Here is a 25,342-nt window from a genome sequence, read left to right as displayed (position 1 = left end):
TATTCTAGGCTCACTCTTGCTTCAACCTAGAGATAAGCATTCTCCCAGTGTGGGAAACAGCCAGGGTGAACCAGACTGGCTCTGAATGCTAAGGTGATGACCTGAAAACCAGAAAAGGTGATGAGAGAGACAATGTCCATTTGATGTGGCATCTTCTCTGTAAGAGGTCAGAGCTGGCCTCATCAGGCCTGATGTCCTGTCACTGTCCCAACGCACAGCCACACCACTGACTCCAACTGGAATATAACTCCAGGGAACTCAAGCCACTGGGTTGCCTCTCTCCAGACTCGGGCTCTTGGAGAGGGACAAGAGCCAGTGAGAATCCCTAACTGATGTACCAACTGGATGACAGCTCTTGTTTTTATTACTTTCTCATCCCAGGGGAACAAAATTGTCATTGGAATGTAAATGTGAATTTAATGACTCTCTCTTGCAAGGGACTTTCCACCCATCTGTTTTTTTTTAAATAAACATTTATTGAATATCTACCATGGAAGTTATTAGTGCTTCTTAGCAGACTGCAGGATTATATTTTTTTTATGGTTTCCTCATGGTTGGTGGAGCCATGTAATTCTGGAGCAGTAGGTGGTCTGAGTAAAATACTAACAGCACAAGGTCCTCTAGAACATACTCTCTCATCATTCTGACTAATGACCTTCCAGATGGAGTCTACTCTTTTGACTTGAAGTTGTGTGTGTGTGTGTGTGTGTGTGTGTGTGCTTGTTTATGTATTATCCACATATGTATGTTGACAGACCCTTTAATGCATTCTAGGTAAGCACCCAAACACTAAGCTATAGTTCTCTCTTCTCACTTTTTATTTTGGAATAGGGTCTCTCTACATTGTTTAGGCTGGCATTGAATTCACCCTGTAGCCCAGACTGACCTTGAAGTTGTGATTCTCCTGTCTCAGCCTCTCTGATATCTGAGAGCCACCTGTGAGCCATCAGACATGATGATGAGATGACACAGTGGGTAAAGGCACTTGCCAAGCAAGCTTGGTGACCTGAATTTGATATGTTTAACCCATGTAAAGGTGGAAGGAGAGAACCAACTCCACAAAGGTGTGTCCATATGTATATATGTATGGAGAGATAGAGAGAGACAGGCAGAGGCAGAGACACAGAGACAGAGAGACAGATTTCCCATGCCTTGTACCACGGATAGACATTTATTGTGGGATTTGACAAGTAATGGCTTGTTAATGACACAACTTTTTCTTCCTCCATTCCTGCTGCTGTTTCATGGGGCTAAAATGACTAAGAAGTTAGTTGAGACGACATATGCTCAGAATCATCAGACTGAAAGCACAGACAGGGCCCCTGTCCTGAAGGTCTATGATTTGAAGGCTTTAGTTGCATACTGGAGATGGTGTTTTAACAATAGTCTCCTTATTTGATTCCAGCTCTCACCATTAGAGGAAGGCACCCTGTGCTGATCACAACCGAGTGAGAAAAGACCAAACCAGATAGCCTCATCTTTTTTTGGGGGATCTGTGTGTGTGTGTGGGAGAGCCAAGGCTAGGTTAATGACAGGGTTCAAGCAGATATAGTCTGCTCTGGAAAGTTCAGGAGTAGACCTGCTTTACTCTACTTTTCTGTGTGCACCAATTGTCCTATTGGCAGTCAGACGTCCCTTATAACACAATGGATGTAGCATTCCAAACATACTAACTTTCCCAGAGCCTGTCCTTCTGTCAGAGCCAGCCTTCTGAGCTGTTCCTTCAGGACCTGGTTAGTTGTGCCACCCTTTAGAGTCAAGTACAGGAACCTTTACTATGGACTGTTCTTAGGGTTAGAGTGTCAATGGAGTCACCTCACACCATGTCTCAGCATGACATTGTTGAACTCAGGGCTGCTACCCCTAACCCCACCTTTTTTATGTCACCTCTCAGGTTGTTCCAACTAGTGTGTGTGTGTGTGTGTGTATTGTCTCCGCAACTGGGTGAAATGTACTTATTTCTGCCATGCTCTAACCTATCTCTGGATGGATTAAGAGTTTCTTTAATTTTATGTGAATATTTTGCCTGCATGTATGTGTATACATACCATGTGAGTACAGTGCCCACAGAGGCTAGAAGAGGGCAGAAAATCCCCTGGAACAGTTGTGAGATGCCACATGGGTGCTGGGAACCAAACCCAGGTCCTATGGAAGAACATTCAGGACAATTAACCACTGAGCTATCTCTCTAGCTCTGTACTTTGTTTTAGACATGATTTTGGAGTCTTCACTGACTTCTGTTTACTTTCATTACAGAGGTTACTAATTTGACCATGTATAGCAATCGCTGTGAAATATCATTATCAGAATCCAAGATTTTCTAGGCAGGATGGTACATCCCTGTAGTCCTAACACTTAGGAGGCAGATGCAGGAAGATCAAAAGTTTGAGGCCAGACTTGGCTAGAACTGAGACCCAGTTTCAACATTCCCATTTTCTCTCACATACACAAATCCAAGGTTTTTATTAATATCAAAAATGGTATTATAGAGTGCCCGATGGCAATAGGCATGAACAGAGCTTGAGGCTGGCTTGCAGAGGATGCTGGCTATTAAAGATTCATGTAAAAGTGACATGAGTTCTTTGTTCTAAGCGCACAAGCCATCCATCCTCAGCCTTCTTGAAAATGAAGCCATGTGGAAAGGCAGAAGAAAACGGAACGGGACAAGAGCTAAGTTAACAGACTCAAAGAGGAGTAGACAGGAGCCTGAGCCCACCCACAGTGACAGATGACAGCAAGGTAAAGATGGCTGGATATCCTGGTCACCTGCAGTCAGAGTGAGCTGGGGCATAGTTTGATTGGAACAAACTTTTGTTTTTTTGAGATAGGCTCTCTCTATAGAGCCTTGGCTATCTTGGGAACTCACTATGTAGATCAGGCTGGCCTTGAATTTATAAAGATCCACCTGTCCCTGACTCCTGAGTGCTGGGATTAAAGGCGTGCACCACCATATCCAGCCACTCTTTCATTTTTTTAATTGAGAATTTCATGCGTGCACATAATGTGTTTTGTTTTGTTTTGTTTTGTTTTTTGGTGCAAAAGCAAGAGGTTTATTGATCCAGCGTGCTGGAGGCCCTCCTTCAGTTGGAGCAATGGCAACCCCCGCAATGTGTTTTAATTAAATATATCACACATTTCCTCTCATTCAATTCACCTTCTACCCTCCTACTTTCCCCTCTCAACTTCATCTCTCTTTCTTAAAACTAGTTGTAAATGCTACTTTTATTTCCTCAGAAGAAGAGATGAGAGCCTTACCCAAGCTATATAAACATACAGCTTGGGTGAGCCTGGAGTATTTCCTTCTCTGTTCTAACTAACCTAGGCCTAGGCCTGACAGCTTCTAGCCTCTGTACAATCTAATCTTCCAAGTTGACTGACTCAAACTAGCTTTTCCCAACTTCTGCCTGAGTTGCTGTGCCTGGCCTCATGCTAACATTGGCAACATATTCTAATCTTCTGGCTCCTTCTCATTCTCTGGTTCATTCTGTCTTCCTCTCTCTGAGACCTGTCTCTGTAGAACTGTCCTGGTAAAACTGCCATAACATGTAACACACACCGCACACTACCCGCCCCTCCCCCCATTTCTTTTTTTCTCTCTCTGTTCTTTTTAAAAAAGTATTTATTTATTTATTTGTTTATTTATTTAATGTATATGAGTCCACTGTAGCTGTCTTCAGACACACCATAAAACGGCATTGGATCCCACTTCAGATGGTTGTAAGCTACCATGTGGTTGCTGGGAATTGAACTCAAGACCTACAGAAGAGTAGTCAGTGCTTTTAACCACTGATCCATTTCTCCAGCTCCTCTCTCCCTGTTCTTAAGTAGCCTTTCTTCTGCTGTTCACACGTTAGTTGGGTATATCCTATCTCTGACTCATTCTGTCAAATCTTTCTCTGATTCATCATTTTGTCTGCTCCTCAATTAGATGTCACTTTCAAACATGGCTGTTTCCTTCTACAAACTAACCTCACCTTTATTGTTAAGTGTGTACTAAAGGCATGTCTGTATTCCAGCCAGTTCATACTGTAATCCAGAGGTATTACATTCCAGCTGAATCATATCTTTGGATGTGATCCCTTGCCAGAGAAATCATGTTGCTGGATTAAAATTTCTTTACACTATTTAGTGCTGCCTGTATGTGTATTGGTATAGGACCATCTACTGGAACATGAATAGACTTTCAGGGGCTCAATTCATGAAGAAAATTTACTCTTCTTTCTTCAGTAGCCAGCAACTGCCATGAGCCTCTCTCTTTGACTGTTCTGGGATTTTGGCTAGCTTGATCTTGTGCAGGTCTTGTGTATACAGTTTCAGCCAGTGTGAGTTCACATGTGTAACAGGCTAAGTTCTTTTAACACTTCCTTTATCTATTATCTTTTATCCATCTCTTTGTCTTCCTTGAGGACCATCCAGGTCACATCAGAAAGGGAGCAGATCCCTTTACAGAATCCACAGGGTTTTGAGTGTCTGAGTTTGTCAGGGACAGTTTCTAGTGATTGATGTCCCCCCTCTGTATATGTGTCTTATTTTCTAATTTCCTCAAGTGACTCATACTTTGTTGTTGAAAACTGGATTTAATTTTTATCTTATTTATCTTTTTTTAAAAAAAGATTTGATTTATTTTTAATTCTGTGTATGTGTCTGTGTGTGGATCTGAAGAGGCCAGAAGAGGGTGTTGGATCCAGTGAAGCTGGGATTATGGGTGGTTGTGAGTTACATGACGTGTATTATAAGCTAAACTTAGGTTCTCTGGAAGGGCGTTATGTGCTTCTAACTGTTTTGCCATCTCTCTGGCAGTCTTAGTTAGAGTCTTACTGCTGTGAAGAGACACCATGACCATGCAAGTCCTATAAAGAAAAATATTTAATTGGGGCTAGCTTATTTGTTCTGAGGTTTAGTCCATTATCATCACTGAGGGAAGGGTGGTAGTTCACAGGCAGACCTGTGCTGGAGAAGCAACTGTGAGTTCTACATCTGGATTGGCAGGCGACAGGAAGAGAGGGCAAAACTGAGCTTGACTTGAGCTTTTGAAACCTTGGAGCCTACTCCCAGTGACACACTTTCTCCAACAAGGCCACACCCACTCCAACAAGGCCATACCTACTCCAACAAGGCCACATGTCCTAATCCTTTCAAATAGTGTCACTCCCTATGAGCATATGGGGGCCATTTTCATTCAAACTGCCACACCAACTTCAAAAACTGGATTTCACCTGATATGCCACAGGAACTCTGAAGTCTTCTCTGTCTTTAGACTTTGTTCTTGCTGTTGCTTGTTTGGTGAGTGACTTTTCAGATCCGGTTTTATAAGGCTGTATTTTCTGTCACGTGACCACTAAAGTCTCTGTTTAGTGTTCAGCTAATGATTGATTGGACAGAGACTTTCTTGGTTCTTGGAAACAGGAAGTATCCTAGTTTCTGCAGAGGTGCCTGGAATATTCTCAGGAAGTTACAGTTCTACTTAGCCATTCCTGCTTGTGTAGAGTCTTGAGGGTCACCAGAGTAAGAGCTCAAAAGCTTTCTTATGCCATCCTTTTCTGGACACGTGCACAGGTCTCAGCACCTTACATGGCTTTCTGGAGTTCCGGAATACATTAGAGCTCTTCAATGTCCTAGAAGCATCTCATCCCCAGATTCTTCATTGAGAGCTTTAATATAGTTTATTGCGATCAACTGTTGTCCACTACCTCAGACAGCCAGAAGCTCTAACATCTGCCTCTCCCTTATGCCTTTAAGTAAAAAACAACAAAAATGATTGAAACAGGTCAAGCTTCAAGTTAGATTGGATGAAGGCAGCACGGCAAATGCTTTCTGCCAGATACCCATCAGGCAGGTCAAGTAAGCTCTCTGAGAAAGTTGTTTAGGGCTACAAGTCTGTGTTCTCCCTTCCTGTGGCTGTACATTGTGTCTGTGGGATATTGGTCCTTAAGGCTACCACAGAGCTGAGGTGAAGGGGATGGGATTCCAGCCAGTTAAAATGCATAGCACTCGCTGAGCAGTGGATCTTTTGAGTAACACCTTCCAGATTGCTACAAGTCTTCAGGACTTTGCAAGACTTGATTCTATTTTTTCTTCTGGTTGTCTCATTGCATTTGTGGAAAAAAGAATTATATCTTTCAGTTCCATAGACATCATCTGGGACTACTTGAAATACCCTTTTCTGTAGTTACCACCTCTCTCTCTCTCTCTCTCTCTCTCTCTCTCTCTCTCTCTCAATCTCTCTCTCTCTCTCAATCTCTCTCTCTCAAAACTCAGTCCAAATGTCTCCTCTTTTGAGAAACCCTCTCTGGGCTCTCTGGGCAGACGAATCAACTCTTCCCCTCCTCTCCTATACTTCTGTGTCATTGTAATTTCACTTTTCAATGTTAGTTTTATTGGTTCCTAGGCTAGCCTATGGGTCAGGTAAATAAGCCTGTGACTTATTTAACTGCCATACCCAGGCTCATGCATGACACACAGTAGGTGGTCGACTTCATAGGCTAAGGGGTACTCTGAGTATTCTTGGAGACTCTAGGCTCTCGTGTCCTCAGCGCCCAGCTATGGAGTCTCATCTCTGGCCACCAGTTCTCTCCTCTGTGTCTCTAAGTCATGTAGGATCTCTGTGTCTTCATCATTGCGTGTGGGTTCAGTAAGTGTATGAGGAAAAGAAGTGAGAGATAACAGTACGACTGGCATGGGTGAAGCTCAACAGTAATAAAGGTGGGGTAGGCAAGGCGTTAGGGAGATGAGAGAGGAGGCCGAGTCCCAAACAAGCAACTCACAACTTTCAGTGACATCATCTCAGGGGGTGACCCTCAAAACTGCTTGTCTCTACTCAGCTAAAAATGAGCTAGGTCAGATGTGGTGACGCACGCCTTTGATTCCAACTCTGAGGAGGTAGAGGCAGGTGGAGCTCTGTGAGTTCAAGACTGGCTTGGTTTATGTAAAGAGTCATTTAAAACTATAGCTCTCAGAAAAGCTAGGAAAAAAAGAGAACCAGAAGAGCATCTGGGGCCCAAAGCTGGTCACAACGCTAGAGGGAAACTGATGGTAGTCAGTACGATTAGTGGAGCCTTTATGGCCCCAGGTTAGCAAAGCCTAAGTGGAAACCACAAGCAAGAATACAGGTAAGGGGCTGGAGAGACCGCTTAGCAGTTCAGAATACTTCCTGTTCTTGCAGAGGACCCCAGTTCAGTTCCCAGCACTCACACTGCGGGGCTCACAATCGCCTGTAACTCCAGCTCCAAAGGATCTGACGACCCCTTCTGGCCATTAATGGCACCTTCATACACATAGCATTTACTCACACAGACACATCTGGGGGCATAAACCTTGAAAAAAAATAGTTAGCTAGCTTCTTTCTCAAATACTAATCCTAAGTTTTGAGTCACTCAAAATCACCTTTAGCTTGCTGTAGAGTTAAAAGCAAGAGTAATAAATACAGCTAATTTTTACTGCCTTGGCTGGCTCAAGGAAATGGAACATACAGACTCAGATCATCCTGGGGAGAGTGTTGTCTTCATGGTTATGTCAATAAAAGCATCAGCGAAGGCTCAGGAGTATCCTGATTTGTTCTTTTCCCAGTGTGCCAGCCAGCCTCAGCATTTCCTGTAAGGTGTGCTGTGCTGTCTTTCCCCTGAACTGCAACTTCTTAGCTCCTTGAATGTTCCTTTTCGGTCTTCTTTTAGCTGATTGGGGAAGGTGCTCTAGGGTAGGTGACCCTAACCTTGGGTCATCTACCACAAGAACCATCTCTTCCCTTCAGTTCTCTGGCAACCATAATATCACTAATCTAAGCAGGTGATACTAGACAAAGAGTTTTCTATTCAACATCTCATTTGGTGTGAACCTCAACCCTGTGGCTCTCCTTTCACAGGGAGGCTGAGTGGGAGAACTGTGTCCCGGAGAGATTTGACTCTAAAGCCTGTGCCATCGAACTGGTGTATCCGAGGGATCCATGAAAGGCAGACTGGAGGGGAGGAGGCTACTCTAATGCCTGCTTCCCCTTTAAAGAAACATGGCCCCAGGTATGTCCAGCTCCAGTCTGGGATCAGCTGCATTATCCTGAACTTTGAAACAAGATAGCACCAATGGCCACTGGATCCCAGGGGTGAACTGGGCGAGGAGGCCTCACTTCCTAGCAATCAGGTGAAAGGTGAACCACAGCTGAAAGAGGGTAACAAAGATACCTGATAGTCATCTGTCAGCACATACATGGTGACAGCCTGAGACTGCTGGAAAGGCCAGCTTCTATGGAGCTCAGAGACATTTCCACACACTCTTTAGTGCAGCCCTGTCAGCAAGAAGGGGGAATTGTGCTAGAATACATGAGGCACATTTTTTTTTGGGCACAAGAGACCTGGTTGCTAAGCAACAGTAGCCTGCCCCACCTCCCTATTTTCTGTTTCCAAGCTTCCAGATAGCAGATAGCAGGGGCTGGGGCTGCCAGGCCCAGCCCAGCCCTTGCTCTGATTCTACAACAAGGGGCCTATTCATGGGTTCTGAGCATAGTTCATTGTCTCTCTGGTACATGTCTATGTGTGTAGGGGTGGGAGAGAAGGGGAGGGGCTATGTGTGAGCCAGGGAGACTTCATCCTCCAACCACGCTGGCTGGGCTGTTGAATCAATCCTGATATGAGGACAGGAGCCGCGCCCTGCCCAGCAGACCTTACTGCCTTACATCAGGGCAACTGACTCACATGGTAAGGCCGTGCCACTGCCATCCCTCCATCCCTGCTCACCCTCCACCCTCGGGATCCAAGGTTGTTAGAAGAACCTCTTCTGGCAGCTCCGGGGCAGGAACTGCATCCTAGCCCAGGCTGTGGAGCTTGACTTCTCTCCAGAGACTGCCTTTCTCTTGGCATCGCTACTCTGGGCTGATACAGCTGTTTGCACATGGCTGTAATGAGCAAAGCATTAAAATGGACTCCTACTTAATACAGCAAAGGGGTGTCTTCCCACTGAAGGCCAGTATTTTCAGGCTATAGCATGAGTTTGGGCAGGTTGTATGTTGAGGCGGAGCAGTGTGTAAGAGAAGGTGATTAGTTGAGAGGCTGGGCTTGAAGTCTAGTGTCTTGAATATTAAGACAAGAGGAAAGCTTGAGTGTGCCATGGAATTGTTTCTATAATGGGCTCCCTGATTGGACAGGACATCCACTCGAGAGGAACTATATCCCCCCAAAAAACCACATATGCCTATGGTCACTTCTCTGGTTTTCCCAAGCCCGCTGTCCTTGGCTCTCATCTCTGGGCACAGATGGAGTATGTGTGTTAGAACACACACTGGGAGCTATGTTTTTCAGACATATGGCTGACCCCCGGTGGTAGGCCCAGTCCCACCTTGGCTATGAATGGTGTGGGGGAGGTGGGCTATTGCCTCACTTTGTATGAAGGGGTTGGGTTGTTGCCCTCTGTGCTACCTAAACTGGCACAGGGACTCGCTGGTAGGCTAGTGAACCCACGTTTGGACAGTTTAGGGGGCTGTGCTGGATGAGGCTGACAGGCTTTCCTTACCTTAAATGAATGGTGAAGAAAGCCAGTTTAGCAGGCTGCAGAAGCAGAACCCTGGAGACGGTCCATCGAACACCTGGAGAGCACACCTAAGATAACACTGCTTCGGGACAATGGTTTAGGCTTTGCCACCACTTGGGACAATCCTATGTTAAGAGGGAAAGGTGATCTATAGATAGGAATCAAAAGAGTTTGTTGTGTGTGTGTGTGTGTGTGTGTGTGTGTGCAAGCACACACAAGTGGATTTCATAGGATGACTCCAGGTGTCATTCCTCAAGTGCTACCTATCTTGATTCTTCTCTTCTCTTTTCCTTCCTTGCTTCCTTGGTTCCTTAATTCCCTGGCTCCTTTCTTCTTTTATTCCCTTCTCTTTCCTTCCTTCCTTCCTTCCTTCCTTCCCTCCTTCCTTCCTTCTCTCTCTCTCTCTTTCTCCTCTCCTCTTCTCTCTCTCTCTCCCTCTCTCTCTTTTTCTTTCTTTCTTTGGAGACGGTATCTCTTAACTGGTTTCTTACTGGTTTGGCTAGGCTAGCTGGCCATCAAATCCCAGAGATCTACATGTCTCTGGGATTAAAATCATGTGCTACCAGGCCCTAGGTTTACATAGGTTCTAGGGATAGAATTTAAACCCTCATGATTTCATGGGCGTCCTTTACTGACTGAGCTGTCTTCCAGCTCCCCCCCCTTTCTCTCCCTCTTTCTTTTTTATTTATGTATATGAGTACTCTATTTGTATGTATGCCTGCATGACAAAAGAGGGCATTGCAGATGGTTGTGAGCCACCATGTGGTTGCTGGGATTGAACTCAGGACTTCTGAATGAACAGCCAGTGTGCTTAACCTCTGAGGTATCTCTTCAGCCCCAATTTATTTTTAAGTGTCCTTCCTTTTGTTTTTGTTTTGCTTTTTTTTTTTTTGGTTTTTCGAGACAGGGTTTCTCTGTGTAGCCCTGGCTGTCCTGGAACTCACTCTGTAGACCAGGCTGGCCTTGAACTCAGAAATCCGCCTGTCTCTGCCTCCCAAGTTCTGGGATTAAAGGCGTGCGCCACCACCGCCCAGCCGTTTTGCTATTTTTTTTTGTTTCTTTTCATTTTTGTTTGTTTGTTTTTCCAAGACAGGGGTTGGCTGTGTAGCCCTGGCCATCCTGGAACACACTCTGTAGACCAGGCTGGCCTCAAATTCAGAGATCCACCTGCTTCTTGCTCTCTGTCTTTTTTTTTTAAATCAAGCTTTGTTGTTGTTGTTGTTTTGTTGTTTTGTTGTTGTTGCTGTAGCCGAGGCTGGCCTTGTGGGTCTTCTGTTTCACCTCTGGAGTGTTGTGATTTCAGGCATATCCCATCATACCTAGCTAGAGTCTAGTTTTGAGATATTTTATTTATTCTATCGGATTACAAATTCCTTGAGGAAGGATTTACAGCCTACATGTATTTCTTACAGGTATTATTATACTTAGAATGTAGCTTCTGTTTTATAGTGTATAAGTCCCATTGAACTACATTATTTTTCTTACTCCTTTTTTTATCCCTCCTCCCCTCTACCGCCTTCCTACTCTTCCCTCTCCCTCTCTTCCTTTCTTCTTTCTCCTTCTTATGCCATTTTGCTCCAGTCCCTGGTATACATAGACCAGTGCAGAAAGAAAGAGAAAGGTGTGAGGGCCACGTAAGTCAATAGTAAGTTTTCTTTAGTTAAGGACATTTTCTGAAGAAATGACCTCTACACTCAGTGCGAGACAGCTATGATGAGGCAGGAGCAGCAGACACAAACCTGTAGCATTAGAGTGCCTGAAGGTGTTGAGGAATGGCACAGCACTGTGGAGAGAGCTGCTGCAGGCAGCAAGGATGGAGAGACGAAGAAGGGCAAGATCCCCAAAGCCTAGGAGCTAGGACGTGAGGCTTAGCTTGATGCTGAGGCTGCAGAGATTCACTGGATACTTTAAAGATTGGCCCACCATCTTTATAATCGCATCTTAGAAAGATGACTTGGGTTTTATAACATGGAGAATATTGGCCAGGCCAGTGACCCTTCCTGAGGGTTGGGCTGACCACCCTTTACCAATTGCAACGACAGGACACTAGAGTGGGAGTTTAATTACAAGGAGATAGGAGTTATCACTCTTATTTTGTGAATGATAAATGAACTGAAGTTTGGAGTGGTGGTCTGAGTTATTTAAGTTCACAGGATAGAATGTAAGACCTAGTTATGAACTTTTCACTGTTGTAATTATGTTATTTCCTTGCTCATCACGGGGCAGGAGCTTCAGTGTACATGTGAGCTTTTCTTTCTTACTACCCCATCTTTGCTTCATCAATATCTTTTGCCTGGACCACACGATGCCTGACAGAAATACATCAGCTCAAGCCCCACTCACCCAAGAGGACCCTGCCTTAGAGACTGCCCCGTCTAGAAGCTTTCCTTGATCTTGCTGGAGAAAAATCACCTCTTAATCTTTTGAACTCCATTGGTGCCTTTAGTTGAGCTGTTTGTGGTCATTTGACATGTACTGTGACTTGTGTTTGGGACAAGACTGAGGATTCTTGAGGAATTCTAGTCCATGATGGTTTGTCTTGAATTACTTATCGTGTCTAGGATCTTATCTTCTAGGATGGTTTATCCTGAATTACTTATTGTGTCTTCTATGATGGTTTATGAACCTTGGCCAAATACTTTTGGGGTATGATTGGTGTGTGTGCGTGTGTGTGTGTGCTTGTGTGTATGTGTGCATTTGTGTACATTACATGCATGTGTGCGCATGTGTGTGCATATGTGGGCTTGTGTGTGTGCTTGTGTGCACATGTATGTGTGCACGCATGTGCATGTGTGTGTATGTGTGTATATCCATCCTTTTTTTCTGAGATAGGAGGGATGGAGGTGCTAGAGTGGGACATTGGCAGGCCTCAGGGGATGACCTTTTGGATGCTCACAGGAGGCAGGAAGAGAGCATGGTTAATGAAGAACATGGGCTCTGCAGCAGAGCAAGTCTGGATTCCAGTTTTCTCCTTGCTATTGCAGCCATGTGAGAGTGAAGTGAATGGGGTTGGGGCTCCAGGAGAGCAGAAAGGGTCGGAATAGGCATCTCCACGCTGAATAGGGACATACAGATAGCCTTGGGGGCAGGGCTGAGATTAGACACTGGAGTTTGGTGAGAGCTTGGTCTTCTCTTGGCAGCCCTGGTGTACGGCTGCTGAATCTCCAACCACTATTTCTCCAGAGTCCAACATTGGATGACCAAAGCCTAATGGATATCCGGTGCACAGAAGAGAGTGCTGGATCTGGGATCTTCAGAACAGTGTTGGGAGACCAGCGGCAACCCAGTAAGTCACACTGGACTGGCAACCCAGTAAGTCACACTGGACTGGCAACCCAGTAAGTCACATTGGACTGGCAACCTAGTAAGTCACACTGGACTGGCTGCTAGGGAGAGACAGGATGGGATCAGCAAAGGATGCTCTTCCTCTATCCCCTATACTCTTCCTGGGTCAGTGTGAGGATGAGGGACATCTCATTCTTTATCCCCCACTTACTGTTTCCCACATCAGAACCGAGTGGGGTCTGGGCTCTATCCCTTGGAGGCAGGCTCCTATTGGAACCTCAAGGTTGACTAAAGCTTGCTGGCAGGAAGAGACAACCCAGACAGCTCTCTGCTTCCTTCGTAGTCTTTCAGTCTCAACGCTGGTGCTGCCTGCAACGTGGCTGTGTAATACTAGGAGCCCTGGGGCTGCTGGCTGGAGCGGGTGTTGCTTCATGGCTCTTAGGTCAGTGCTGGGCCCTTCTGTCTGAAGAGGGGAGGAGGACAGGATCTGGGGGAAGCTTGGAGACAGAAGCAGGTGCTGAACAGGCACTATATGTAGATGGACTGGCCTCTCCATCATCTGCTGTGTCAACAGCCAGCCAGGGAAGTGGTGACCCATGGAATGGAGGGATTTAAGGGTCATAGAGGGAACAGCTTGGCCTTACAGTCCAGTCTCTGTGTGGATGGTTCATGGTTTTAGTCAGGTTTCCCCCTCCCCCGATGTAGATTGTTCTTAGTAAGAGATAGACAGACGGGGCTGGAAAGATGGCTCAGAGGTTAAGAGCATTGACTGCTCTTCCAGAGGTTCTGAGTTCAATTCCCAGCAACCACATGGTGGCTTATAACCATCTTTAATGAAATCTAGTGCCTTCTTCTGGGAAAACATGTAGGAGACTGCTGTATACATAATGAATAAATAAATCTTAAAAAAAAGGAGATAGACAGACAAAGAGAAACACAGGATAGTCTGACGGGCAGTCCTGTGCCCCTCTTACTGTTTGCCTGGGGTCTGTCTCTAGGCAATGTGACTGATAAGAGACTCTTTAGGGGGCAGATCTACCCTTGCTGCAGTACTGACTTGCTAGGTATGTTGAGCCTTTCTGGAGAACTTTCTTCTCTACTCCTAGTCTCTCTGTAACTTTCTCTGCACTTTCTTAAAGTATTGTATCTATGGCCGGCTGCGTCTCCATCCATCTCTGGGACATGGCAGGAGGAGGAGATGACTTTGAGCTGTCCAGGAGTGAGCAGTGAGGAAGAGCTCCTTCCATCTCTTCCTAAAACAGGTGGGCCATGTCCTCAAAGCTACAGGAACCAGCTTCACTCCCAGCTCAGGGCCCTTTATAGCTTCAGGACCGAAATGAAGGACCAGCAGTTTGCGATCACCCATCTGTCTCTTCCTCTACTGGGATGGGGGTTGTGATAAGATTCCCCTGGCAGCACTGAGCTTGGATTTAGGGTTTGCAGGCTTCCCTGAGGAGTATCCTGATCTTTAGTTGAGGTGTGGTTAGGAGGTCAGGCCAGTAGAGAGATGGAAGATTGTCATTTGGGGTAGTGTGAGCTAGCAATGCTGGGGAAGAGGATCTAGTGGTAGAGGGTGGCAGTGTGTGAACAACAGGGCCACCAGAACATCTGGGAACATCACTCCATATTGTCTTCTGGCTGTCTCCACTGTCTATTCTTCTAAGTAAGAGTTGGGATTCACACAGTACAATGCTGTCCAAAGGCTGGATGTTTGAAAGAGTGACAGAAGTTAGATCAAGCCTGGGGTTTTCTTATTTTTTTTGCTAGATGCATAACCTTGGGTACATTATTTCTTTGAGCTTCCATTTCTTTCTATGCAGTGAACATGAAAAGTATTTACTGCATGCAGTTGTAATAATAAGGCATGCAAATATATAAAAGAAGCTTAGCTGTGAGCCTTTGTATCTGTCATCTGGCTTGCCATATCAAAGCTCTACAGATGGGGCGGGGGGTGTGCATTTATTTTCTCACAGACTGGATGCTAGATGTCCAGTTACAAAGAGCCAGCAGCTTGGTTCCTGGTGAGGGATTTCTTCCTGGCTCTCCACAGTATCCTCCTACAGTATCTTCTGTTTGCTGAGAGGTCAGGAGGGAAAGAATGAATGAGCTGCTATCTTCTATGAGGACACTGGTCCAGCCAGCACCCCATGACCTCATTTCATCTTTAAGTGTCTAACGTATCCAAGCTGGCCTATAACTCAGTATTCAGGCCAAAGATGGGCTTGAATGTAGGCTCCTCCTGCTTCTACCTCCAGAGTGTAGGGATGACAGGCACGCTCCACCACACCCAGCACCAGGAACCAAACCAGGGCTATGTGTGTGCTAAGAAAGCATTCTGTCAATGAAGCCTGTAGAACAAGGCCCTTAGTTTAATCTTAATTACCTTCTTTAAGGCTCTGTCTCCAAACACAGTTACACTGAGGGAAGGAGAGAGGGAGGGAGGGAAGAGAGAGAGAGAGACAGGGAGAGAGGGGGAAGGGAGGGAGAGAGAATCTGTAACAACACAGGGGAAAAAGCAGTTTATAAATATTAACTATTGGGCTGGAGAGATGGCTCAGTGGTTAAGAGCACTGACCGCACTTCCAGAGGTCCTGAGTTCAAATCCCAGCAACCACGTGGTGGCTCACAACCATCTGTAATGAGATCTGATGCCCTCTTCTGGTGTGTCTGAAGATAGCTACAGTGTATTCATATATAATAAATAAATAAATCTTTAAAAAAATAAATATTAACTATTATTGTCATGGCATTTGAATTCAGGAGACTTGGCTTATGTCCTGAATCCGTTCCTTGTTGATCTTATGGTCTTAGACAAGTTGCCTTCACCTTTGTGCCTCGAGATCCCCTCTGTTGAGGGAGGTAACTACATTGTTGAAGGGCTGTTGTGGTTAACAGTGTGGCAGAACAGCCCTATTTATTTACGTTGTGTGTGTGTGTGCTCATGTATGTGCACATCTGCCACTGAATGAATGTGGGGGGTCAGAGGACAATTTGTTGGCTCTCTTTCTACCACGTGGGCTGTGGGGGTTCAGTCAAGCTTCAGGACGAGTGCCTTCATCTGCTGAGTCACCTCACTTGCCTCAGAGCACCTTTTAAAGCACCTGGTCAAAACACAGAACTGAAATATCTACAAAAAGGTAGTTTTTGTTTTCAGAACTGACCAGGCACCCAGGGGAGCAGAGAAGTTGACCTGGGGTAATCCACGTGTCCAGCTCCTCTTGCCTGGGCAGCAGGAGGGTTTTCACATGGGGGTTTTAGTATCTTTCAGAATACATGGCGAGGATCTTCTGCTTGAAGTGCAAGTAAGGGCTCGGCCAGACTGGCTCCTGGTCTGCCACGAGGGCTGGAACCCTTCCCTGGGCATGCACATCTGTCAGAGTCTTGGGCATTTCAGGTAACAGCCAGACTTGCAGGGCTGGATGGCTTTGGGGGACTGGAGTTGGAAATGTACGTTTAGAAGTCGTTTTCATGCTCTGGCCTATTCACAATACTGCCTCGTCTGTCTCATGCACAGTGTGTTTCTGACCCCCTGACCTCACTCATGCTACAGTTTGAAGCCGACTTCCTCTTGTTTTCTCTTCCTCTGCCCAGGCTCACTCAACACAAGGCAGTGAATCTATCTGACATCAAGCTCAACAGATCCCAGGAGTTTGCTCAGCTCTCGGCTAGACCGGGAGGCCTTGTAGAGGAGTCATGGCAGCCCAGGTAGGGCTTCTATGGGTTAGGTGAGTGGTGGGCAGTCTGGAAAGATCTTCCTGCAGGGGAGTCTGATGGTGAGGGCATGGGCAGAAAAGACCATTTCCCAGTCACAGGCAACAAACCCAGGTCACATGCCCTGTTATATGGTATTTACCTCACACAAGAAAAGCAAGGCTAGGCATGTAGCTCAGACCTTCCAGAGTGCGTGGCTAGCACGCAAAGCCTTGGACTCAATCCCTAGAACTGAATAAACTGTGAGGTGTTGTTGCTTAAATTCTAAGTGGGAGGTAGAGGGAGGAGGGTCAGCAAGGTCATCACAACTATATACAGAGTTTGAGGTCAGCCTGGGATACAGGAGACATGTCTCCAAACAAACAAACAAACAAACAAATGAAAAACAAACAAACACAAACAGCCAAAAACCAAAATCAAAACCAACTCCCCCAGTCTTGCCCAAGATTGTTAGTTCCTGGAACAGAATTTAGAATGGTCCTCTTATACCCTCTCTGTTGGCTTTATGCTGCTATGACCAAGTACACGTCATGAAAGGCAATGTAAGGGAAGAAAGGCCTCTTTGCTTCGCAATTGTAGATGATTCAGCCAATGATTGCTTGACTCCGTGTGCTAGGTCAGAGCATCATGGTGACAGGAGTGGTACAGGAGGAGGCGGCTTATGTGGACAGAAAATGGAAGGGGCTGGGTTTAGGATAATACATAACTCTCAAGGACATACCTCCAGTGATCCACTTTCTCTAGGTAGGCTCTACTGCTTAAAATCTCTAGAACTTCTAAAACCAATGCCACAGGTTGAGGACCAGGGGCTCTGCTAGAGAACTTTTGGTGGGTCATTTTGTATTCAAACCACAATTCACTTTTACAGGTAGGGAAACTGAGGCTCGGTGAGATCAAACAGTCTTATCCAAGGTGGCGTGACCAATAAACAGCTAATTTGGAACCAGGCTCATGACACCAAGTCAGGGGACCCATGTGGCTATGCTTTGCTTGCATAATTCTGCTATGTCAGGAGAGAAGCGAATGAGAACATGTGAAAGGATGCCGAATGGACCAAGCCTCTCACTATAGTCTAGGCAGCACAAGCTGGGAAATCTTTGACCAGTTTAGGCTCCTGAAACCTCGGGCATGGGGGCAAGCAGAAGCCCGAGCACCATTCTTAGGAATGCACTGGAGGCTGAGTGACAGACCCCAGCTGTCCCTTTTCCTCTGTGGGATTCCCAAGTCCTCCAGGAGGGCAGAAGGGTTACAGGGTTAGGAAAACAGAAGCCAAGTGGACCAGGGAGTGAGCTTCTGGCGGGAAGAGATGAGAGGGGCAAGGCAAGAACGTCAGATGAAAAGGCAGTTGGGTTTTATGCTAAGGAACAGGAAGGAACACAAGAACAAGAGTATGTCTATGCAGGTCCTGGATAAAAGGCCTGGGACAGGGGAGAGGCTGGGCCTGGAAGAAGCCTGGGGGGAGGGCTCTTTTCATTCACAACACCGTGGCCACTCATAAGCATCTATTTACTCAGAGCACATGGAAACAGCTGGGCTTTCTCATTTGTCAATTCTCTGTGGTAAATATGGACCTTATCCAACCAGATCTTCCGGGGCTATGAAGGCTTTCTGCTTTCCCTCCGGATGCTGGGGTAGAATGGGCAGACTGCTCTCCTGGGAGGGGCCCAGTTGTTTGTGAAGGGTGGGAGAAAATGGTAAAAATGGTGGCATCTTATGGTTGGAACTAAAGGATGGCTTTAAGAACCATGGAGCTAGGCTGATCGTGGTGGCACAGGCTTGCAACCCTAGCACTTGGAAAGCTGTGGCAAGGCCAGGCCATCCTTGGCTATAGAGTGAGTTTGGGGCCAGCCTGGGTCCCATGGTACACTGTCTTAAGAAAGCAGAGCAAAACTGAGGAACCCCCTGGCCACTCCTGATACCCTTGAGTATACATGGCCTTTATGTGGCACTGCCCAGTGTCTTAGGAATACCCCTATTTTGCAGCGCTAACTGTCCTTCTGGCCGAATTGTTTCTCTCAAATGTTCTGGTGAGTCACATCCTGTGATCAGGAAGTTGGTGATGGGAGGGAGTCTTCCAGTGGAAGAGTAGTATGGAGGGGCTCGCTCAGGTTTCTGGATGTGTGCGTGTGATTTGGGTTGGGGTGCCTTTGCCTACCTGCTCATCTTTCTGCTGGACTCCTTGCAGATACAACCTGCTTAAGTAGAGTCCTTTGATGTCTCTCATGTGTTCCATCAGCCACTGCACTGGGCCGATGGTCTCTCCACTTCACTACTGCCACTCTCTGCCCCTTCCTTCTGAAGAACCCAATACGTGGCATTATTATTGGTTGCAAAGATGCAAGCTCTATCAGCAGCTGCAAGAGACTAAGGGGGTGGGGGGTGCATTAGAGCCAAAAGATAAACATTACACAGGGTTCCTTCACTCACTTTCCCACAAGTCTGTCTATTTATCAGTCCCTCCTCGAAAGTGTCCATTGTGCCTGGACACTTTGACTTGTACAACGGGATGGGCATTAGAGCTCCATAGATCCCATAGGCATGGTCCCTGCTCTTAGCAGGTACACACGCTGAAGTAACTGATACAGTTATCTTCCTGTCCCCCTATTTATATTAAGAATAATAGAGGTGAGCTGTCTACCCTAGCCCTCCCTTTGCACTCAGCCCTTTTTTTTCCTATCCCTATCTTTTCTGTTTGCAGAGTGTGGGGCAAGGCCCCTGGCTTCTCGAATAGTTGGTGGCCAAGCTGTGGCTTCTGGGCGCTGGCCATGGCAAGCTAGTGTAATGCTTGGCTCCCGGCACACGTGTGGGGCCTCTGTGCTGGCACCCCACTGGGTAGTGACAGCTGCCCACTGCATGTACAGGTGAGTCTTGGGGGTGGATGGGGGGGGATGAGTCACAGTCATCTTTTGGTTTGTTTCTTGGTATGTCCTGAATAAAATGTCTGTGTCCAGCTGTCTGTCTCCAGTAAGTGAGGGCAATGTCCTTGTTTAGTGAGAAGTTCAGCTCTGCATCGATAGCAGCCATAACACAAAGACTGGTTTCTTATGTTCCCCATCCTCTATGTGCATATCCATATTCTCTCATATGTGCACCTATATGCATGTGTGTATGTGTGTTTGTGTGTTCTCGTGGGTATGCATGTGCACTGGGAGACTAGAAGTCAAAAATGTCAAGCGACTTCTTCAATTGCTTTCTACCTTATGCTATATTTTTTTTTCGAGACAGGGTTTCTCTGTGTAGCCCTGGCTGTCCTGGAACTCACTCTGTAGACCAGGCTGGCCTCGAACTCAGAAATCCTTCTGCCTCTGCCTCCCAAGTGCTAGGATTAAAGGCGTGCACCACCACTGCCAAGCAGATTTACTTTATTTTAAATTATGTGTCTGTGTCTACATTTTTGGCTGTGTATGTGGGTAGTCCGGCATGCTCCAGAGATCCGCGCATCTCTGCCTCCCTAGTGTTAGATTATAGACATATATGACCATGCCTGGCTTTTTATGTGGGTGTTGGGGATCTGAACTCAGCTCCTCATGCTTGCATAGAGAAAGCACTTTGGTGACTGAACTGTCTTTCAGTCCAGTACCTGAGCAATTCCTGCATGACCAGTGTCTTGCCAGACACTGGGGATAATATTAAGAAACAAAAGTTTTGGGTCCCAGAAGCTCCCAAGCTTGTAACAGTGGTCACTAGTGGTTTCCCCAGGGAGTTTCCTCCACCCACCACCTTACTTATAGCCACCTTCCCTTCCTCCTTCCTCCTTGGGCTCAGTAGGTTTCTATGTGCAGTTTCAGGCTGTCCCGCCTGTCCAGCTGGCGGGTTCACACAGGCTTGGTCAGCCACGGCGCTGTCCGACAGCACCAGGGAACTATGGTGGAGAAGATCATTCCCCACCCTTTGTACAGCGCCCAGAACCATGACTATGATGTGGCTCTGCTGCAGCTCAGGACACCAATCAACTTCTCAGGTGAGGCTCTGGCCTTGGAATGAGCAGGCTGGGTGCAGTGGTGTTTAAGGAACAGAGGCTGATGGGAGCGGTGAGCTGATTCCTAAGGTTTCCTGTAGCATTGCAGATCCTAAGCCCATCATGGGGATGAGAGGGTATGTGCATTCTCCTGAGACTGAATTGAAAACATGGTTACAAGGCTCTTTGGAGGACGAAGATTGGGGCTGCAGGTGGTATTTGCTCTTAGGTCCCAAGCAGAACTTCACTTGTGCCTTTTTTATCAGTAGCTGGCTCCATTTTTGTTCCCAGGCTTTGTGATACATAACAGGAAAAGAGATGTCTTATTTATTTAAATATTTTTTCCCTCAAACTGCGTAACAACTGTGATGAAGAAATTATATACAGACAAGAATACTGAAGTTTAGAGAAGGATAAATAGACCCCTGAGTCTGGGGCCAGGGCTCCTCCTGCCACGGTACCTGCCCAACAAGGGTCTCCATGCAACCACCTCCCTGCATGCTCTGACATACCTTCTCAAGAAACATATAAATCTATAGAAACATGCACATGTGTATACACTCACAATCCCAAACACACACACTTATGAATTCACACACACAGATCTGTAATTTGAAAACAAGGTGGTCTTAAAATTCCAGATTGGGAGCCTTCTGTAGAAGTTGTGAATCCAGGACCTCCTTCTAGTTAGATGGAGATTGCAGTATCACAAGGAGTGTGGTCCAGCACCAGATGGAATCTTTCTCTCTGATGCAGTTACAAGAAAGCCTGTTTAAGTTGTGGAATGTCAGTGTATGACTTAAAATCATATTTGGTTCTACTCAAAGAATATGTCACACACTTCTGGAGTATAGTCCCAAGAAGAATCAGTCATTCTGCAGGAGAAGACCCATTCTGCACAAATGGGTCTTGTTAGAAATTTGGTATTCAGAGCCAGAAGAATTTCCAATCTTCCTCCAGGTCCCAGATTGGAGCAGGGCAACGAATCCACTGCCCACTTCTAGGGGGTGCTATACTTCCCCCCCAAGGTGGGACATTGTTCAGCCTGTCTCTTTGTCTAGTAAGCTTGGTGGTAGAGGCTAGGTCCCAGGACTGTTGAGCAACCGATGAGGAGGATCTTCACTCAGGCTCTGCAGGAGAGAAGCCGAGCCTGAGCCAGGACCAGAACTATGTGCTTCTCCACAGACACCGTGGGCGCTGTGTGCTTGCCGGCCAAGGAACAGCACTTTCCACAAGGATCGCAGTGCTGGGTGTCTGGCTGGGGCCACACCGACCCCAGCCATAGTGAGTGAGCTCCTGGGGGCCCTCAGTATAAAGTGGGGAGGGAGAGGCATCTTCTAAACTGCAGCACTTCTCCTTCCCCTGGTCACCCGACAATGGCACCTCTTTTCCTTCCTTGGTGACTCCTGAGTACTCCGTCTCCCCTGCCTGGGTATTCATGGGTATCACTGAATATTTTCCCTCAGCCCAGTCCCTTTCACTCTCCTGCTTTTGGTCCCAGGAGCATCATGACCTCAGCATTTGGTAGGCTGCCATCTTCCTCTCAGTCTCCTCATTCCCAGCCAAGAATCTGGAAGACTCTTGTCCCTTAACCCAGGTCCATAGTCCTGCCCAATCTTCCTTCTTTGTGTGCTTGTGTCCTGAGGAGCTATGGCCCTTCTCTTTCTTGATGTTCTGCCTTTTTGGCCTGGCTTGGTACCCTGCAGCTTTTCTCTACGTCTCCTACAGCTCATAGCTCAGATACACTGCAGGACACAATGGTGCCCCTGCTCAGCACCCAACTCTGCAACAGCTCATGCATGTACAGTGGAGCACTTACACACCGCATGCTGTGTGCTGGCTACCTGGATGGAAGGGCAGATGCATGCCAGGTGTGGCTGGTAGTGGAGGGAGGAATGGGGGACCTGCTGGTGGTGGAAGGAAGGGGCAGGAGACTCGAGGCAGCTTGGTCCCCTGGTTAGTCAACATGGATTGGGGAAGCCAGACTACCCAGGGACTTTATCTTACAGTGTTCTGGAAAGTGAAGCCAGCAGGTATAACATGAAGAAGCAGGAGCCTCCCTCTCCTCCAGGAGAATTCATTCCCCATGGTAGACTGGTGCTGCTCCCCCAGGCGGGTCTGACTTGTGTTTCTTTGTGTCTTCATACCTGAATTCCTCAGGGAGACAGCGGGGGACCCCTGGTATGTCCCAGTGGTGACACGTGGCACCTTGTAGGGGTGGTCAGCTGGGGTCGTGGCTGTGGAGAGCCCAATCACCCAGGTGTCTATGCCAAGGTAGCAGAGTTCCTGGACTGGATCCATGACACTGTGCGGGTGAGTGTGGGGCAGGAAAGCAGCCCCAGAACACTGGGGACCTTATGAGGGCTGGAAATGGGGCTAGGGACTGTTCACTAGAGAAGGAGGAGAGAGAAATCACACTTATAACACAAACCCACTGATTTCTAGTAATTTAAGCACTAGCTGGAAAAGGGTAAACTAAGTCTGGGACCTAGATCTGCCTTTTGGGGGTGACCTTTGGCAAGTCCCTACTCTTGGTAAGCCCATGATGGTTTCTCATCATAACCATCCTGGCTGTGTTTTACTCTTTGGTGGTTGATTAAAAGAGAACTTGTGGTGAGCCTGGCTAGGCTTGTATCCACAGGGTTACTGATCTATCATCTACTCCAACGTCATTCATCCGTGGCCTCTAAAGCAGACGCCAGTAGCTGCATCTCATACTCTACAGAGAGAGCTCAGGACTTAGCAGTTAAAGTCTTGTATGACTCTCAGGTCGAATTTGTTTAGAGAGAGGACTAAGTGTGACAGTGAATATCAAAGCATAAATGTTTGGCTGGGCAGATGGCAAGGTGGGTAGTGTACTTGTCATATAAGTGAAAGGAGTTTGAATCCCCAGAACTCATGGAAAGCTGAGGTGGCTCATAGGAGGGTATAGTAAGCAAGATGAAGGCAGAGACAGGAGGATATTTTGAGTCTCCCAGGCTGTTGCCTGGTGTACTCAGCAGCCAAGAAGAGAGTATGTCTCAGATGGGTGAATGGTACAGACTGACACCCGAGGTTGTCCTCTGACTTTCACGGGTGCACTCATAATTCCCCCACCCCCCACACCACACTAAGATTTGAAAAAGTGCAGTATTTGTGTTAAGTACTCTCTCACAAGCTGTGAGAGTGGATGGCATCCTTCCATAAGCTTGGGATGCAGAACCATTGGCACGTAGCACACTCTAGAGCTTATGGGGGTGTGCATCCATACTTAAATCTTATTTTAGAAAAACCTAGAGCAGCAGATATATGTGGGTCCATTCAATAGACAGAAGTCTACGTTCTGAATGTGATGTGCTCATATAAAGTCACTTAAGGGGATGAGGGATTTAGCTCAGTTGGAAGATGCTTCCCTAGCATCCAAGAGGTCCCGGGTTTGAGCCCTAACATTTCATAAGTGGGACATGGTGGTGCACATGTGTATTTGGAATTCTTAAGAGATGGAGACAGAAGGATCTGAAGTTTAATGTCATCTTTGGCTAGAATTCCAGACCAGTCTGGAGAGATCTTGTCACCCACCTGGCATGAGGCAGAGCCACACGGTGACTCCTTGTTAGATGATATTGTTCTCTTCAGCCTTATTACACAGCAGGCTATGTCTCTTGGCTCTATGGCAGGTCCGCTAGCTGAAGAAGAGCAGCTGCTGCCTCTGATGCAGAACTGTGGATCTCCCATGGATCGTCCCAGACTGAGGGCCAGCATCTGGGTCACTGGACCTCTCCCCATAGGCTCTGACTTCCAGTTTGTCTTTCTCATCTGAGAACCTCCACAACAGGAAAGAGTCTGGGGCTGGATTGGGAATGATGGTGAGAGGAAGGGATAAGAGGACAGAAGAGACAGAATAGGCTTCTGGAAGCATCTGGGAGACTGCCCCTATGCTCTCCCCACACCCCATGTGTATCCATCCACTGGGAAGATGCTGGAGGTGCCCCAACCCTGCTTTCTCCTGGGGCCACTGGAGGGTTAAGCCCAACTTTAGAGAATACTCTGTCTCAAGGGCTCCTAAGCAGATAAGGTTAAGGTTGGACCAGCTCAGGTAAAGGCATGGAAGTCAAGATTCCTCCTGCCCATGCTGGCTGGTTCTGTTCTGGGGTAACTCTAGGAGCCCTGCATAAAGCAGAAGTCTACAAGGTAAGAAGGATGGAGTTGGGCTACGATGCTATTTTTCAAATGACAGTTCTGTAAATTGGTTGAAAGAGTTTTATTATTAAATGGAAATTGTATACAATCTTGGTTGAGCTCCCCCCTCTTTTGACAAAATACACGATCAAAGGAACTTATTTTGGCCCAGAGACAAAAGACGCAGTCCACTGGGTTGAGGAGTGTGAGGTGCTACTGTGTCAGGAAGCAGGGAGAGAAGACGTTGAGGATTTTGTCTTAGACCCCAGCTATGGTGTTGAGGCACTAACATATAGGGTAAGTTTGAGTTACACCTCTCAGGAAAGCCCCTCACAGACATACTTAGAGGTGTGTCTCTCAGGTGGTTCAAAATCCAGCATACCTGACAGCGAAGACTAGCTGTCACTGTCACACATGTTACTGGATAGAAATACAAATTTCCTCCTATACATGTTTCTTGAAACTTGGATTCTGACTCCAACTCATCAACTCTGGAATTTTGACAGGATCCTCATTATTGAATACTTTAAGTTAGTTAAATATATATGTCACCGTCTGCAGCAAAGATACCAATTGTTCGGAGGGGGGGTCTATGGCTTTGAATCTGAGCACTGAAATCAGTGCTCCTAGGGAAGGCTGGCTTCCCCACAAGGTTCAGCTTTCCCCCTTAGCTCTGTTTTTGGGGGAAATAAATCTTCCAGCTTGGAGAGATCGCTT

The 25,342-nt window shown here is 46.7% G+C and overlaps 1 protein-coding gene across 2 annotated transcripts; it reads left to right on the top strand.

The window, feature by feature from the left end:
• Positions 1 to 8,588: 8,588 nt before the first annotated feature.
• On the top strand, positions 8,589 to 25,070 carry Tmprss5 (transmembrane serine protease 5). Of its 2 annotated transcripts, none has more exons than XM_028783821.1 (13): positions 8,589 to 8,684; positions 12,697 to 12,799; positions 13,142 to 13,240; positions 13,938 to 14,060; positions 16,057 to 16,192; positions 16,390 to 16,503; positions 18,493 to 18,536; positions 19,208 to 19,370; positions 20,292 to 20,470; positions 21,653 to 21,751; positions 22,196 to 22,338; positions 22,628 to 22,780; positions 24,124 to 25,070. In XM_028783821.1, exons 1-13 carry the CDS (start codon positions 8,682 to 8,684, stop codon positions 24,130 to 24,132), a joined length of 1,368 nt encoding a protein of 455 aa, XP_028639654.1. In that variant the 5' UTR covers positions 8,589 to 8,681; the 3' UTR covers positions 24,133 to 25,070. The 2 variants fall into 2 exon arrangements, with proteins under 2 accessions (XP_028639654.1, XP_028639655.1); XM_028783822.1 differs by having other exon boundaries at positions 8,640 to 8,684; positions 12,654 to 12,799; positions 24,124 to 24,731.
• Positions 25,071 to 25,342: the final 272 nt, after the last annotated feature.

This window comes from Grammomys surdaster, unplaced genomic scaffold, assembly GCF_004785775.1.
Source record: "Grammomys surdaster isolate TR1022 unplaced genomic scaffold, NIH_TR_1.0 1164, whole genome shotgun sequence".
In the NCBI taxonomy this organism is placed as follows: Eukaryota; Metazoa; Chordata; class Mammalia; order Rodentia; family Muridae; genus Grammomys; species Grammomys surdaster.
Note: the sequence above shows the minus strand (reverse complement) of the source record. Positions and strands in the feature narration are given on the sequence as shown.